This window comes from Entelurus aequoreus, linkage group LG21 (assembly GCF_033978785.1).
Source record: "Entelurus aequoreus isolate RoL-2023_Sb linkage group LG21, RoL_Eaeq_v1.1, whole genome shotgun sequence".
Classification (NCBI taxonomy): Eukaryota; Metazoa; Chordata; class Actinopteri; order Syngnathiformes; family Syngnathidae; genus Entelurus; species Entelurus aequoreus.
In genome coordinates, this window is record NC_084751.1 from 45,733,680 (window position 1) to 45,750,614 (window position 16,935).

The following is a 16,935-nucleotide window of genomic DNA, read 5'->3' on the forward strand; positions in this document are numbered from 1 at the left end:
GTAAACATTTCCTGCACACAGACAATTGATTGAAACTTTTATTAGTAGATTGCACAGTACAGTACATATTCCGTACAATTGACCACTAAATGGTAACACCCCAATAAGTTTTTCAACTTGTTTAAGTCGGGGTCCACGTTAATCAATTCATGGTACAAATATATACTATCAGCATAATACAGTCATCACACAAGTTAATCATCACAGTATATACATTTAATTATTTACATTATTTACAATCCGGGTGGTGGGATGTGGAGGGGTGAGGGTGTTAGTCAAGGGTTAAAGTTGCCTGGAAGTGTTCTTTTAGTGCGGTTTTGAAGGAGGATAGAGATGCCCTTTCTTTTACACCTGTTGGGAGTGCATTCCACATTGATGTGGCATAGAAGGAGAATGAGTTAAGACCTTTGTTAGATCGGAATCTGGGTTTAACGTGGTTTGTGGAGCTCCCCCTGGTGTTGTGGTTATGGCAAGCATCAGTCTGTGGTGCGACTGTACTGTATCTCTGCATCACATATTTGGGCTCATATGCACTATGACTTTGTAAAGAACAGTCAACTTATGACTTGAAAAGTAGTTTCGTTTTCAGATTTTGTGGTTGATTAAAGTATGCGTTATGGTTCGCCCTGTGTGCATTTGGCTTGTTTGTGAGTTGAACCCATCAAAATGGGTGCAGATGATAATCAGCGTACTGATTATACTGTAAAATATAACTACAGTGCATATGATCACGTCCAGCTCGGCTTTGGCAGACCACCATGCAATTTTCAGTCAGCAATCCGACAGTGGGAGAGGATATTTTCCGCAAGGTTAGGAATTAACCATGGTGTCAGGGGGACGAGAACATGTGCACGCATGCACACACTCCGCATAGTTGACTGTAATGTGGTCGCTCCCCACCAGTTAGATTTAATAACCGGCCTATGCCACAACACAAATCAATAAAAAACCGAATCCAAAATAATAAATGTTTCTGTCAGGCATACATGCAAGGGGTGGATAATCCATAAATCGGTAGTGTGGATACCAAGGGTGGTATCATTATATTTAATACTCGAGTGATTTAGTTTTCTCAAAATATAACTTTGTTGATGTCGTTTTTGTTAATGTTTACAAACTAGGGGATTAAAGCCCTATGCACAGGAGGCATTTGAGGGTGAAAATAAAACAGGATTTCAATGAGTTATAGCAGTTTTTGCTTTTGTTTAGTTATTGTTACTACTTAGTTATTACTGACTTTGTTTTGATCAATTTATAGAATAAAAGAAAGTAACAAACTAGGAACTTGATATCGTTAAACTGTCAATAGCATTCACCATAAATAAATAACAAAAATGACAGTTAATGTGATAGGTGTCGGCCAATATTTACTCTTGAATGATCGGAATTGGCAGCATAAATCTCTGATCGGATCGTCCCTATTTCTAACTCATAAACAAAATGTTAACAGATATGTTCAAATGTGTTTTATGAGGTTTTCAAAAATAAAGTAAACCTTTTGTGAACGTGTATTTGTGTGGAAAGAAACTGGTTGAAAATAGTTGTCAGGTTCAAACACCGATGACATCTACTAAACAGACAATAAGCAAGGAATCAGGCAGAGACACAGTTAAATTGAACTCATGAGGAGAGACGTATTGGGCTGTACACTCAGTTACAGTTCCAAACTATGCTCTAAGGCACAGCCCACGTGCTCCCCTATTTATTCAGGAGGTCCCTAGTTACATCACTGAGGCTGCTTGTGAAGGGAGTGGTAATGCCAGCAGCCCCGGTTAGACACAATACGTGATTATTCGGAATGGAAATGTGCTGAAACTCGTGATTTCGCCCTCTCTCTGTTTTGTTCGCGCCGAGGTACTCGATGTCCGTCCTTGGCAGTCAGCAGGCAGGGTCTGTAAGCAAACACTGATACGAGCCAACTCGCAATGCGAGATTGCAAGTTGTCTCTTTGTACAGATAGAAAAGTGCAACTTCAGCACAATTGATAATAGCTATAGCAAATGCCTTTAAGCATAAGAGTTGTGTGATAACTTATACATAATTATTCTAACAATAGTACATTGTTTGACCCTGCCTCTTAAAAGAATGGGAATCAAGAATCATTGGGAACCGGAATTGAAACAACGAACTGGAACCGTCCAAATTTAAACAGTACTCAACCCTCGTCGGCAAACTCCGTCAGTGTAAGAAAAAGAAAAAGATGTAGTGAGAAAAAACAACCTTTAAAGATGAAGGGAGGTGGAGATATGAGACAGTTAGCATGATTTGGAAACATTTAATGGGAGCGACAGAAAGACGCAGTAACGCAAGTGGTTGCCGCCAGTATTTGCTGAGCTCCAGTTACTCTGGAGGAGAGCACTAACAGGGAGAGGGTACACCATTAGAGATGTTGACACAAATGTGTTTGCTGAACCTTGAACCTCCTGGCATCAGAGTGCTGGAAAAACTTTGCCAAGGATCGACGTCAGAGTGTAGCGATAAACAAATTGTTAAAGCCATCTTAAAAAACCCAAACATTTCTGGGCCCTATAAACATAGCAAAAGATAGTTCGACATGACGGAGTTGTACATTGGTCCAATCTCCGTCATCAAAATGCCAGCAGCATTTAATAAACCCCAACACTAATGCTTTGATTCGTACTCGATTGACTCCGTTTTCTAAATGAAATTTTAACGAGCACTGTTTTCGCTGGTTGGCGAGTACAGAATGTCCCCGATTTCAAAAGGCTTTTGATCAGAAGCAAGGTGGCATGGCTAGAAAAGGAGGAGGAATGTAAACAAAGTGGGGTTTGAATTTGCTGAGTGTGCTTTGAGAAGTTGCAGTGCCCAAGTGGTGAATGTAACACCACCATGCCAGATTGAGACCACAATGCAGACTTTTATCTCAACTCTCATATAGTTTTGATTACCACGGTGTACATTTCAAATAGGATTGTGAATGTCCCGCTTCGATATCATAACTCCATTACTACTTTCTGCATGAGTTTATTGGTTTCTCCAGTCCGAACTTAGCCATTCATCCAGAACGTGCGTCAGTTCAGATGTCATTACTGTTGACCTACAATCTCTAGTTCAACCAAAATGTGTTGAGGCCCAATCTCAAGTTCTTTCACACCAATTCAGCTGTGTCTATTTTGGCCTTTCCTATATAGGAAGCATACGATTGTCTCAAATGTCTTGGTTAGATGAGGAATTAATGGTGTGTTCCATTTGTACTGGGTGGTCGGAATGTCCTGGTTGGAAGTTTTAACTAGAATGACCCCGACTTTGAAATTCCTACTCGGAAAGTGGAAGAGTCCTCACCGCACCAAAGTTGGATTTTAAGATTGCTGCTCTGATTGTAATCAATAGTAGCTTCTGTAATGGCCATTATTAGCACTCCTGACTAGTTTTTGTCACACTAAATCAGCCTTATACGTTACATTGTTGGCGAGTATGCATGTTAATGTTACTGTAGCGTAAACTACCTTTTTATGTCACTAGCGATGGTGTCACTGTCCAGAAGTTTTTCAAATTTAGACAAGGCAAGTCCAAGAATAGCTTTCGTGGATGTAGCTATCTTGATTTCCGACTTCGTAACTGGTACGCTCATAGATTGGCTGTGACGTCGTTTCCAGCTCCGACTTCATACTTCCGAGATAATGAAACACACCATAAGATTCAAGGCAATACCTGATATAGTACTTCACAGATGGTCCCTAGCCATTGGTCCATATACTTCAGTATAGTGGTTAGTGATAGGTACAGTCGTGGTCAAAAGTTTACATACACTTGTAAAGAACATAATGACATGGATGTCTTGAGTTTCCAATCATTTCTACAACTCTTATTTTTTTGTGCTAGAGTTATTAGAGCACATACAGCAATGTTAATATTTGCTTACATGTCCCTTGGCAAGTTTCACTGCGATAAGGCGCTTTTGGTAGCCATCCACAAGCTTCTGCTTGAATTTTTGACCACTCCTCTTGACAAAATTGGTGCAGTTCAGCTAAATATGTTGGTTTTCTGACATGGACTTGTTTTTTCAGCATTGTCCACATGTTTAAGTCAGGACTTTGGGAAGGCCATTCTAAAACCTTCATTCTAGCCTGATCTAGCCATTCCTTTACCACTTTTGACGTGTGTTTGGGGTCATTGTCCTGTTGGAACACCCAACTGGGCCCAAGACCCAACCTCCGGGTTGATGATTTTAGCTTATCCTGAAGAATTTGGAAGTAATCCTCCAAGTCCATGTAAGAAAACCAGCAAATTTAGCTGAACTGCACCAATTTTGTCAAGAGGAGTGGTCAAAAATTCAAGCAGAAGCTTGTGGATGGCAACCAAAAGCGCCTTATTGCAGTGAAACTTGCCAAAGGACATGTAAGCAAATATTAACATTGCTGTATGTATACTTTTGACCCAGCACATTTGGTTACATTTTCAGTTGACCCATAATAAATTCATAAAATAAGCAAACTTCATGAATGTTTTTTGTGACCAACCAGTATGTGCTCCAATCACTCTATCACAAAAAAATAAGAGTTTGACATTATGCTCTTTAAAAGTGTATGCCAACTTTTGACCACGACTGTATACAATCAAAACATGCTCTTCTGCTAGTTTCCTGCTATGACTTTTCCTATAATTTCACAAGAAATATTTTGCTGATCTGTTGGAAAATGTCGGGCATTTTTTAACCATTGTTAAAATATTTGCGGACATACAATACAGATGGTTTGAGTTGCCGATTTAATTGCATCGTGGTCTTCTGGCCTTGGAGGAGGCATGTGCTCTGAGTGCTCTTCTATTTTGATGGTGTGATCCCTAAAGTCTAAAGTCCTCATCCTGTTTGACCTCAACTGTCTCGTCATCAACTTTTAAAATATCCCTGCAATCAGTTTCCATAATGTACCACAATACCTTTTGTGCAAGCACTGTTTAGATTCTGGCAGCTTCACTGCAGTTATATGAGCCAATAATCATTCTTTGGCCTGATGAAATACTGTTGATTTTCTTTTCTTAATTATTTGCACACAATGCCAACAAATTGCATCTGGGTTGCAGTCATTGTTCGTACGATGTTTGCAAAAATGTCAGCATGACAGATGTGGAGACCATGTTAGAGCGCCAACAGAACTTTCCTGATTGAATCCTGCTTCAGGTTTTATAAACAATATGTCTGAAATAGAAATGAACATATGTTTATCTTGAAAGCTTGAGTAGTACTATAAATCTCAGGCTGTACCTTGTCCTATCTGTATTGAACCACTTTTGTTTGTTAAGCTGAACTCCCAGTTTAAGAAATGGGTATTTAATATCAGTTACAATAAGGTTTAGGTGAAAAGGTATTAAGTAGGGATGATGTTCGAAACCGGTTCTCCCGGTTGTTCGATAAGAAAAGAACCGTTCGATAACAAAATAACCGATTCCATGGACTCGAATCCCTTTTTGAGAACCGGTTCCCGTTATCGAGGCCACTGTAGTAAAGAAAAAGAGTTGGTTCTTTATTTGAATCCCTGGGAACGAATCCCGTCCCACAAGAAATGCCCTGTGGGACATCACAGGAAATGACGTAGCTCAGCCTGTGATGTCACACAAGCAGCAAAAATAATGAACCGTAAAAAACGCCTCAAGGCATGGCTATTAACCTATAGTGATCACAGAGACAGCTTGTTTTTGTGTTACTGTATATATTCATTTTTCTGAAAAATCCCACTTAATATACTTTGGGTAACAACAGTCAATATTTATTTATTTTATTTTTTTAGGGGGGTAACAGTCAATATGTATTTATTTATTTTATTTTATTTTATTTTTTTCTTATAAAATAAAAGTGAGCTTTTGTTAAACCAAATATTGTGTTTTTTTCCATGTACAACAACCTATCTGGATTCGATAAGAGAATCGATAAGGAATCGGTTCGATAAGAGGATTCGATAATGGGCTCGAACTCGATAATATCTTATCAAACATCATCCCTAGTATTAAGGTACTTCCCATGCTCTCATATCTTAAAAACAGTGCTATAACAAGAACAGGCTCTCCAGATACTGTAAGGGTGATGCATAAGTGGGACTTTGAGTTTAGTAGTATATACACAACATAAATGGTATACAAAATAGCTGGACAAAACTAGGAAACTGACACCGAACAAGAAACAGGACATCAATTAAGTATGTTTTCCTCTATAGTATATTTAAAAAAATGTATCTTTATAGAGCCAAGTCCGGAAGTTAAATATCCCTAAAAACTTACAAGACAAACGTTGACCAATAATACAAAATCAAACAAATATTTTGAATTCAACAGCGGTCATTAATGAGTTGCTGATTAAGATGTTATCATAAGAACAGTTTCAATAATGTGATTTATTATAATTCCAATAGTTTTAAAATCCAAGCAATTTGAAGTCTTGAAGTCTTCAAATTGAACGTTCACCAACATCCCAGAATGGATTGTTTTGTTCCTCAAATGATGATACAGTTTTTGGTTTAAACCTAAACCTTTAACCTACTCAGTGGCCTCGTGGTTAGAGTGTCCGCCCTGAGATGGGTAGGTTGTGAGTTAAAACCCCGGCCGAGTCATACCAAAGACTATAAAAATGGGAGCCATTACCTCCCTGCTTGGCACTCAGCATCACGGGTTGGAATTGGGGGTTAACTCACTAAACATGATTCCCGGGCGCGGCCACCGCTGCTGCTCACTGCTCCCCTCACCTCCCAGGGGGTGATCAAGGGTGATGGATCAAACGCAGAGAATAATTTCGCCACACTTCGTGTGTGTGTGACTATCATGACTTTAAAAAAAAGGGTGCCGTGCTAATATACAATTCTGGAGCTGTTTCAAAGTAGAAGGGCAGATTTGGAAATAGAAAATAATAACGAGCACAATTCTTCTGTCAGAAAACGTCTTTTATTGCAGAAGTAAATATTGCTGGGGTACATTATTGTATGTTTACCTCGTAGTAAAGTGGTTCCAGCTACAAATTTGCTCTTGGACCTCTAGATGTAAAATTTGCATGACCTCCTATGCTTGCATGGAGCCACAGTTGGGCCCCAACATTGTTAAAAAAAAAACCCTCACATGCTAGCTTACTTAGAGCCTGTGCTTTGCCCATAGAAAGTAGAACATGAGTGAATGAAAATCATGCAGCAAAAGGACCCATGTTGTTGATGTCATTTCTAAAAAGCTGCAGACTGACTCGTTAAGTCTTTGCAGTGACTCTTCATGATTATACCTTGTGTGTCTCCGCAGATGCCAGGTCTTTTGTCTTGTCCTGGGAGTCTGACAGTCATCTGTTTTTTATCTTGGTCACTGTGTCTCAGTGGTGCTCAGAGTTGGACCAATGAAGGTACGGACGGACACACCTTTGCACCACACGCACTCCTCTTATCATAAGGCCATATTTAAAAATGCATTTGCATTCAAACCCTTAACTGTGCATTCTGCCCCCACACACACACACACACACACACACACACACACACACACACACACACACACACACACACACACACACACACACACACACACACACACACACACACACACACACACACACCCACACCCACACGCGTACTGGTTATCATTTGGAATGGGGAGCAAGTTTTTGATCATGACTTGTGGGGACCAGCCTTTCTACAGGTTGTGGAGGCATTAAAAAAATGGTGTAAAATGTCCACTGCCCAGTTAGCTCATACACGTCTTTAAATCTCTGGATTGATGAAGTAATGTGCTGATCATACTTACTGGGGACCCTGGGGAAAAATAGTTAATATGGTTCATTGGGACCAAATTTAAAGCCTACTGAAAGCCACTACTAGCGACCACGCAGTCTGATAGTTTATATATCAATGATGAAATCTTAACATTGCAACACATGCCAATACGGCCGGGTTAACTTATAAAGTGACATTTAAAATTTCCCGGGAAATATCCGGCTGAAACGTCGCGGTATGATGACGTATGCGCGTGACGAAGTCAGTTTAACGGAAGTAAAGGTACTCCGTAGAATCCTATACAAAAAGCTCTGTTTTCATTTCATAATTCCACAGTATTCTGGACATCTTTTGCAATTTGTTTAATGAACAATGAAGGCTGCAAAGAAGACAGTTGTAGGTGGGATCACTGTATTAGCAGCGGACTACAGCAACACAACCAGGAGGATTTTGTTGGAGAGCAGACGCGCTAGCCGCCGACCTCACCTTGACTTCCTACGTCTCCGGGCCGCCAAACGCATCGGGTGAAGTCCTTCGTCCTTCCGCCGATCGCTGGAACGCAGGTGAGCACGGGTGTTGATGAGTAGATGAAGGCTGCTGGCGTAGGTGGAGAGCTAATGTTTTTAGCATAGCTCTGTGCGGTCCGGTTGCTAAGTTGCTAAGTTAGCTTCAATGGCGTCGTTAGCACAGCATTGTTAACCTTCGCCAGCCTGGAAAGCATTAACCGTGTATTTACATGTCCACGGTTTAATAGTATTGTTGATTTTCTATCTATCCTTCCAGTCAGGGGTTTATTTTTTTTGTTTCTATATGCAGTTAAAGCACGATGCTATCACGTTAGCTCGTAGTTAAAGCATTTCGCCGATGTATTGTCGTGGAGATAAAAGTCACTGTTAATGTCCATTTCGCGTTCTCGACTCTCATTTTCAAGAGGATATAGTATCCCAGGTGGTTTAAAATACAAATCTGTGATCCACAATAGAAAAAGGAGAGAGTGTGGAATCCAATGAGCCAGCTTGTACCTAAGTTACGGTCAGAGCGAAAAAAGATACGTCCATCACTGCCTCTCAAGTCCTTCACTGTAACGTTCCTCATCTACGAATCTTTCATCCTCGCTCAAATTAATGGGGTAATCGTCACTTTCTCGGTCCGAATCTCTCTCGCTCCATTGTAAACAACGGGGAATTGTGAGGAATACTAGCTCCTGTGACGTCACGCTACTTCCGCTACAGGCAAGGCTTTTTTTTAATCAGCGAGCAAAAGTTGCGAACTTTATCGTCGATTTTCTCTACTAAATCCTTTCAGCAAAAATATGGCAATATCGCGAAATGATCAAGTATGACACATAGAATGGATCTGCTATTCCCGTTTAAATAAAAAAAAATCATTTCAGTAGGCCTTTAAATAATTTTGCATAATTCACACAAATTTGTACGTGACTACTGAGGACCATTTAAAAAAAAAAAAAAGGAAATGCAAATGTCTCACACTCAAAATCACCAGTAAACATGTTTTATGGGCCAAAGCTTAAACATCACTTAGGCATCTTCAGAATGGATCTGACTATCATTTAAAAACTTTTCCCTTTAGGGGACCTGTTTTTTTGTCCCCATACCGTCAGAGGTCCCCTTAAGGTGACTGTGTAAACAGAGCGATGTCCCCATTAAGTAAGCATTGCCAGAACACACACACACACACACACACACACACACACACACACACACACACACACACACACACACACACACACACACACACACACACACACACACATACACACTCACACACACGTCAGGTATTTCCCCAAAATCACACTGCAGTACCTGCGGTCGTGGTCAAAAGTGTACATACACGTGTAAAGAACATCATGTCATGGCTGTCTTGAGTTTCCAATCATTTCTACAATGGGGGGGGGGGGGGGTTGATGTGGGGGGGGGTTTGGTGGTAGCGGGGGTGTATAATGTAGACCGGAAGAGTTAGGGCTGCATGGGATTCTGGGTATTTATTGTGTTGTGTTACGGTGCGGATGTTCTCCAGAAATGTGTTTGTCATTCTTTTTTGGTGTGGGTTCACAGTGTGGCGCATATTTGTAACGTAACAGTGTTAAAGTTGTTATATACGGCTACCGTCAGTGTAAGCTGTGTGGCTGTTGAGCAAGTATGCCTTGCTGTCGCCTACGTGTGCAAGTAAAAGCAACATATAACATGTGGCCGGGCTGGCACGCTGTTTGTGAATGCTATAGAGGACAATTAATGCAGTGCCATTAGGGCACGCCCTTGATTAAGTAATTCGAGTGAATATAGGATAATATTTGCCCTGGGAGATTTCTAGGAGAGGCAGTCTCCTGGGAAAATCGGGGGGGTCGTTAAGTATACTGGGAAAACCGGGAGGGTCGGCAAGTATGCAGCTGAGCCGCATCAGAGTGGTCAAAGCCGCGGGTTGCCGACCCCTGCTCTATCACAAAAAAATCAGAGTTGTAGAAATGATTGGAAACTCAAGACAGCCATGACATGATGTTCTTTACAAGTGTAGGTAAACTTTTGACCATGACTCGATGTTTGACCACTTGCCATGCACACTTTACACAACAAAGTCGTGTAATTTGACCCCCAGCGGACCAATATCTTGTTTTAATGCATTTTCTATGGATTTCAATGCTTTGGACTCATGGGGTGACAATTTCTGATCCCACGGGTCGAGCACGTGAGTCAAATGTCAGGTTTTTGGTCCCTCCAGGATAGAAAAACACACACACACACACACACACACACACACACACACACACTCAGACAGCGCAAACTTCGGAACTATTTTAGTGCTATTGACCCATCTCAGCACGTTTTGAAGCCTAAGCTACTCTTAGAGTAAAGAGCGAGGAAACACATTTAGCATTTAGAGGGAAATAACCGGTTACACTGTATGGTTTGTCGTCTCAAAAAACACCATAAAACTCCACATACTTTCGCCATCCTCCTTTCCCCAATTATACGCCCATTCAAAATTCCTGTTTTTGTACCGGAGTTCTGTTTTTTCCTTACCCAATTTCTTGATAATGTCTCTGGTATTGACAAATAGTCATGTCTCATCTTTTTGTCTTACAAAGCTAGTTGTTACCCTTTCCATGTGTATAACCTGAGTCAAGTTGAGGCTAAAACATTAATTTCATTAATGAGTAAACTGGCCTTTAGCCATTAACACAACTTATTATTTTATTGTTTGAAGAGTTTCATGGAAGTGGAAATCTCTGCCTCCCCCCACCCATCTGATTTCAATGAAGAAACCTTTTTTTTTTTTTTGCACATACGTTTGTGTGAAAGTATGCTTGCATGGAGACGTGCACCTAATATTCATATGTGTGTGGTTGTGTGTGTATATGTGTGTTTGGTACTTCTGCGTGAGCTGCGGCTTTCTAACCAGAGGCAGAAATCAGATATGAGTGGAATGCTGCGGGTCTGGGGAATAATGTGCTCGACTGCCAATAAAACATGAATACACACATTCAAACCAGCCAAATGTGCACAACACCAATACTTATGCACACAACACGCAGCGTGAGGGTAAATAATGCGATATGTGTAGGTTGAGTCAAAAATACAATTTGATTAAAAGTTGTTCAGTGTTGGATCCATTTCTAATTTCCAGGAAGTTCAGCCTTAATGTGGCCATACTGACCCTTTTTCAACAGTGTCGTTATCAACGGGAGGTACAATTGTCGTATGCTTCCCTTATTAGGCCCTTTCTACACTAAGTAGAAGGGGAAGAAGAGGGGAAAAGGCGGCCAAAATGGTAAAAAATACAAATTTTGTCCAAAATACCTACCCGGGTTCCAGTCCCATGAGTCCCACCGCCGGCCGCACAAGTCCCGGGATGCCCAAAATGTCCATAACGCACCCAGCTGAGTCCCACTAACCCTAACCCTAACCCCTAACCCTAACCCTAACCCATTATTATTATTATTATTATTAGGCCCCTACTACACTAAGGTTATCCGGTGTGTATCCCACCTAACCTTATCCTTGTCCACATACACACAATGCCACCGTTTAAGACGCCCCTAACTCTGCCGTCCGCCGGCGCAACGCGACCTAGTACGCATGCGCGGAAAATGCGCACGTCATAGGTGCTTTGTGGGCAAGTTCTTAAATTAAATTTAATTTACCGTATTTTTCTGACTATACGTCACAGTTTTTTTCATAGTTGGCCCGGGCGTGCGACTTATACTCAGGAGCGACTTATGTGTGAAATTATTAGCACATTAGCGTAAAATATCAAATAAAATTATTTAGCTCATTCACGTAAGAGACTAGACGTATAAGATTTCATGGGATTTAGCGATTAGGAGTGACAGATTGTTTGGTAAACGTATAGCATGTTCTATATCAGGGGTCACCAACGCGGTGCCCGCGGGCACCAGGTAGCCCGTAAGGACCAGATGAGTAGCCCGCTGGCCTGTTCTAAAAATAGCTCAAATAGCAGCACTTACCAGTGAGCTGCCTCTATTTTTGAAATTGTATTTATTTACTAGCAAGCTGGTCTCGCTTTGCCCGACATTTTTAATTCTAAGAGAGACAAAACTCAAATAGAATTTGAAAATCCAAGAAAATATTTTAAAGACTTGGTCTTCACTTGTTTAAATAAATTCATTAATTTTTTTACTTTGCTTTTTATAACTTTCAGAAAGACAATTTTAGAGAAAAAATACAACCTTAAAAATGATTTTAGGAGTTTTAAACACATATACCTTTTTACCTTTTAAATTCCTTCCTCTTCTTTCCTGACAATTTAAATCAATGTTCAAGTAAATTTTTTTTTTTTATTGTAAAGAATAATAAATAAATTTTAATTTAATTCTTCATTTTAGCTTCTGTTTTTTCGACGAAGAATATTTGTGAAATATTTCTTCAAACTTATTATGATTAAAATTCAAAAATATTCTGGCAAATTTAGAAAATCTGTAGAATCAAATTTAAATCTTATTTCAAAGTCTTTTGAATTTATTTTAAAATTTTTGTTCTGGAAAATCTAGAAGAAATAATGATTTGTCTTTGTTAGAAATATAGCTTGGTCCAATTTGTTATATATTCTAACAAAGTGCAGATTGGATTTTAACCTATTTAAAACATGTCATCAAAATTCTAAAATTAATCTTAATCAGGAAAAATGACTAATGATTCAATACTTACAATAGAACCTTTATTTAACCAGATAAGAAAACCCATTGAGATCAAGATCTCTTTCACAAGGGTGACCTGGCCAAGAGGTCAACAGCACATGTCACAGAGCAGTTTCAAAAATAATACATTAAGACATACATTTTAAAATACATAAGAGAACTGTAAAACAACAGAGATTTACATCTTTAAAAACACAGGCACTGTGCAAACGTCTCTCGCTGTTTGTCCCTCAGGACAGAACGGAAGGCTCCAAATGGAAGTAGTTCTGTAAGTTTCAGTTTCGTCTGCAATGCATTCCATGCCATAGGGACAGCAATGCTGATGTTCCATAAATTATTTTTTAAATTTTTTCAAAAAGATTCAAATTAGCTAGTTTTTCTCTTCTTTTTTTCTGTTGAATTTTGAATTTTAAAGAGTCGAAATTGAAGATAAACTATGTTTTAAAATTTAATTGTCATTTTTTTCGTGTTTTCTCCTCTTTTAAAGCGTTCAATTAAGTGTAAATATCATTAATTATTAATAATAACATAGAGCTAAAGGTAAATTGAGCAAATTGGCTATTTCTGGCAATTTATTGAAGTGTGTATCAAACTGGTAGCCCTTCGCAATAATCAGTACCCAAGAAGTAGCTCTTGCTTTCAAAAAGGTTGGTGACCCCTGTTCTATATGTTATAGTTATTTGAATGACTCTTACCATAATATGTTACGTTAACATACCAGGCACGTTCTCAGTTGGTTATTTATGCCTCATATAACGTACACTTATTCAGCCTGTTGTTCACTATTCTTTAGACATTTTAAATTGCCTTTCAAATGTCTATTCTTGCTGTTGGCTTTTATCAAATAAACTTCCCCAAAAAATGCGACTTATACTCCAGTGTGACTTATATATGTTTTTTTCCTTCTTTATTGTGCATTTTCGGCCGGTGCGACTTATACTCCGGAGCGACTTATACTCCGGAGCGACTTATACTCCGAAAAATACGGTATCTGAACAATATCCAGTGTTGTGGTATTTCAGTTAACTGGAATCCAGTGTGCTGTGGGGCCCTATTGTAGTGAATCACACCTCAACCATCATATATTAATCAAATATTTAATGGACATGTGAAAGTAAACCACTTGTTTGCAAACATTATTGTCAGGTTCAAACACCGAAGACAAGAAGCAAGGTAAAAAGAGAGACATGATTCAATTTAGCTCAATGAGGAGAGCGCGTACACCTGTACTCTTGTACAGTGTCGTCCCACGCTCTGACGAAAGGATTGCACGCCTCTTTTATTTGGACTTTCCCTGACTACATGGCAACAGCTGTTTCTAAGGGGAAAGGGGGTCGTAAACAGCTGTTGCCCTCGGTCACAAAACAGTTAAAAGAAAAGATGCCTGGAGCTTGCGTCAGGTCCTGCTTCCTCTCCGCTTTGTAGATCTCGGGTCAAGACAAGATCTTCCTGTGGATTACAATAGATCAAAGAAACCGACACCTTCATGTCGCTTCCCATCGTACACAGTGGAGTTTTACAAGCCTTTTGCTTGGTAAGATCAAAGACAGCTTTTGTCCTCTCGCTGGGAACTCCTGGAAACTGAAAGTTTTGTGATAACTTACATTCAATTATTCTGACAGTTATATACTCTGGACCAAGACGTTACGTAATCGCTCGACATACATGGCGGACAATAACTGATCCAGTCTGCTTTGCCAGTCCAAATTAATTCGCTGTTTTCCGTAGTCTTCCCTCGTCGGCCAGGTAATACAAAGAACACGCTACCTTTTTGTTATCACATCCACGGGAGCCCGCATTCTCGCTGACCTGGGCACAACACACTCGTTGACAAACATATCCCACCACACTGCCGTTGTTCCATGGCTTATCCAAAACCGTCGCTCAACATTGCTGTGTTGTATCCCGAATAGCTGCAATCGCGCGTTTCCTTCTCTTAAGGGATTCATGTGTGATTTCCACGAGCGTCTGTGCATGTAGAAGAATGAGAAACACGGGCATGTCTGGATGACTCGCCTCCATCTTTCCAGTGGTTAGCTCCGAGTTACGAAACCGGTTGTTATGAAGCTGGCTGTGGCTGTCGGGAACTCAGTTTGTAAATGATCGTTGAGTCCATACAAAGCTAAGAGCCGGAGATTAAAGAAATAGACGGCGCACTTACCCGTGTAAAAAATTATCCAAGGATGGGAACCTTAAACGCTGGGTTAGTGTGGCTGACACGGGGCTTAGGCTAAATAATTAATCATTTTAGGAGTTATCCGGCTTAATGTAGACAGGGCCTTAAAGTACACCATCATCGGCGGTCACTCGAAGCGAGTATGACGATCCTCATGGTAGGGGTGTATCCCTTTAGGGAAGATGCCTGTGCGTGACTTTGTTTAACGTGGGGAGACTGGTGCACAGACTGTCAGGTTCAAACACTGATGACATCTCAGTGTTTCCCATAAACTGCCAAGATACCTGTGGCGGTGGGGGCGTGGCTATGGGCGTGGTCACCATGGCATCATCGAGTAATTTGCATAATTTACTACAATGATATGATTTTCTCTAAAAAGGCTCAAAAAATGTATACTTACTAATTAATAATAACAGTTTTGTTTTAAACGTCCATCCATCCATCCATTTTACAATATAATTACAACACTTTATGTACATATTTATATACAGATTTGAACAATAAGTTATTCACTGAAATATATTTATTAATTGTGCTTCTTACAAAAAATATATCTCATAAAATATAAAAGCTAAAATGTCTCTTAAAGCTCTGCCCCTTTAATTAGTGCATACTAAATAATTTAACTTTAGCCCACTACTACAACCATATTATTTACCAGCAACATAAAGTGAAACAGAGGCAGAGGTGTCCTGCCACAGTCAGTAACAAATAAACAGAAAACAGTAGTGGTCAAATACAAATAAGGCAACAAGAGAAGTATCCTACACTTTTCTTTTGTAAAGTAAATCTGAACAGCCTATATGGGCATCTACATCAACTATATGATTTGCCTGAGAAGCTGGACAGGACAAAAAAAAGAAAAAAAAAAAGTATTTTATTTTATTTTTTTTATTTGTAGCGGACGTAATTCTTTCGTGGCGGGCCGCCACAAATAAATTAATGTGTGGGAAACACTGCATCTATTAAACAAGACAAGAGGCAAAGAATTAAACAGAGACAGAATTCAATTTGGACTCAAATGAGGAGACACGCCTGGACACACTGTATGTATTCTTGCACAGTATCTCAAGCACGCTCTGTCAAAAGATTGCACTCCTTCTTTATTCGACTTTCTCCCCCCACCTGACCACAGCTTCTTCCAGAGGGAAGTGGGTCGTAAACAGCCTTGCCTTTGGTTACCGAACAGTTCAAAAGGAGAGGTCGTAAAATAGTTCAAAAAGAGTTCCATAAAATAGTTCAAAAAGAGTTCGGAAAAAAACTTCAAAAAGAGTTCGTCTGGAAATTGGGCAGATCCTGCCATCTGTCCGCTCTGAAGTCCTTGGGCCAGAACAACATCCTTCTGTTGATTACCATACATGAAAGAACACAGGAACACTATCTTGCCCCCGCACCCCCCGACACAGTGGAGTTTTACGAGTCTTACTCTTGGTAGGTTTCAAAAGACAGCCTTTTGTCTTCTTGTCAGGAACACAATGTAATACAAAGTTTTTTGTGATAATTTAGAAACAATTATTCTAACACAGACAGTCACCACACGATCCTTCTTCCGCCATCGCAGCCGTTGCGGTGGTTCTTACATCTACCGTCTTCCGCCTGCTCCGCCGTTGAGGTCTTCACCGTATCCCTGGCTAAGGGGCAGTCAGGTACTAGGCCTTTGCCAAGGGCCACCTGGGGTAACAGTAGTAAGCTCCTAGTGCCCCAAGACCCCATAGAGGAGCCTTCACTGCCGGATGCACTTTTAACGTCATGCCCCTTAAAGGCCTACTGAAATGATTTTTTTTTATTTAAACGGGAATAGCAGATCCATTCTATGTGTCATACTTGATCATTTCGCGATATTGACATATTTTTGCTGAAAGGATTTAGTAGAGAAAATTGACGATAAA

General features: G+C 40.1%; 1 protein-coding gene across 1 annotated transcript in view; it reads left to right on the top strand.

Moving 5' to 3' along the window:
- The window catches only part of il11ra (interleukin 11 receptor subunit alpha), a 119,136-nt gene that overhangs the window by 63,257 nt on the left and 38,944 nt on the right, over positions 1-16,935 (top strand). The window contains exon 2 of the mRNA XM_062031722.1: positions 7,234-7,330. Within this exon, the coding sequence (XP_061887706.1) occupies positions 7,234-7,330 (97 nt within the window). The remainder of the gene's footprint in view (positions 1-7,233; positions 7,331-16,935) is intronic.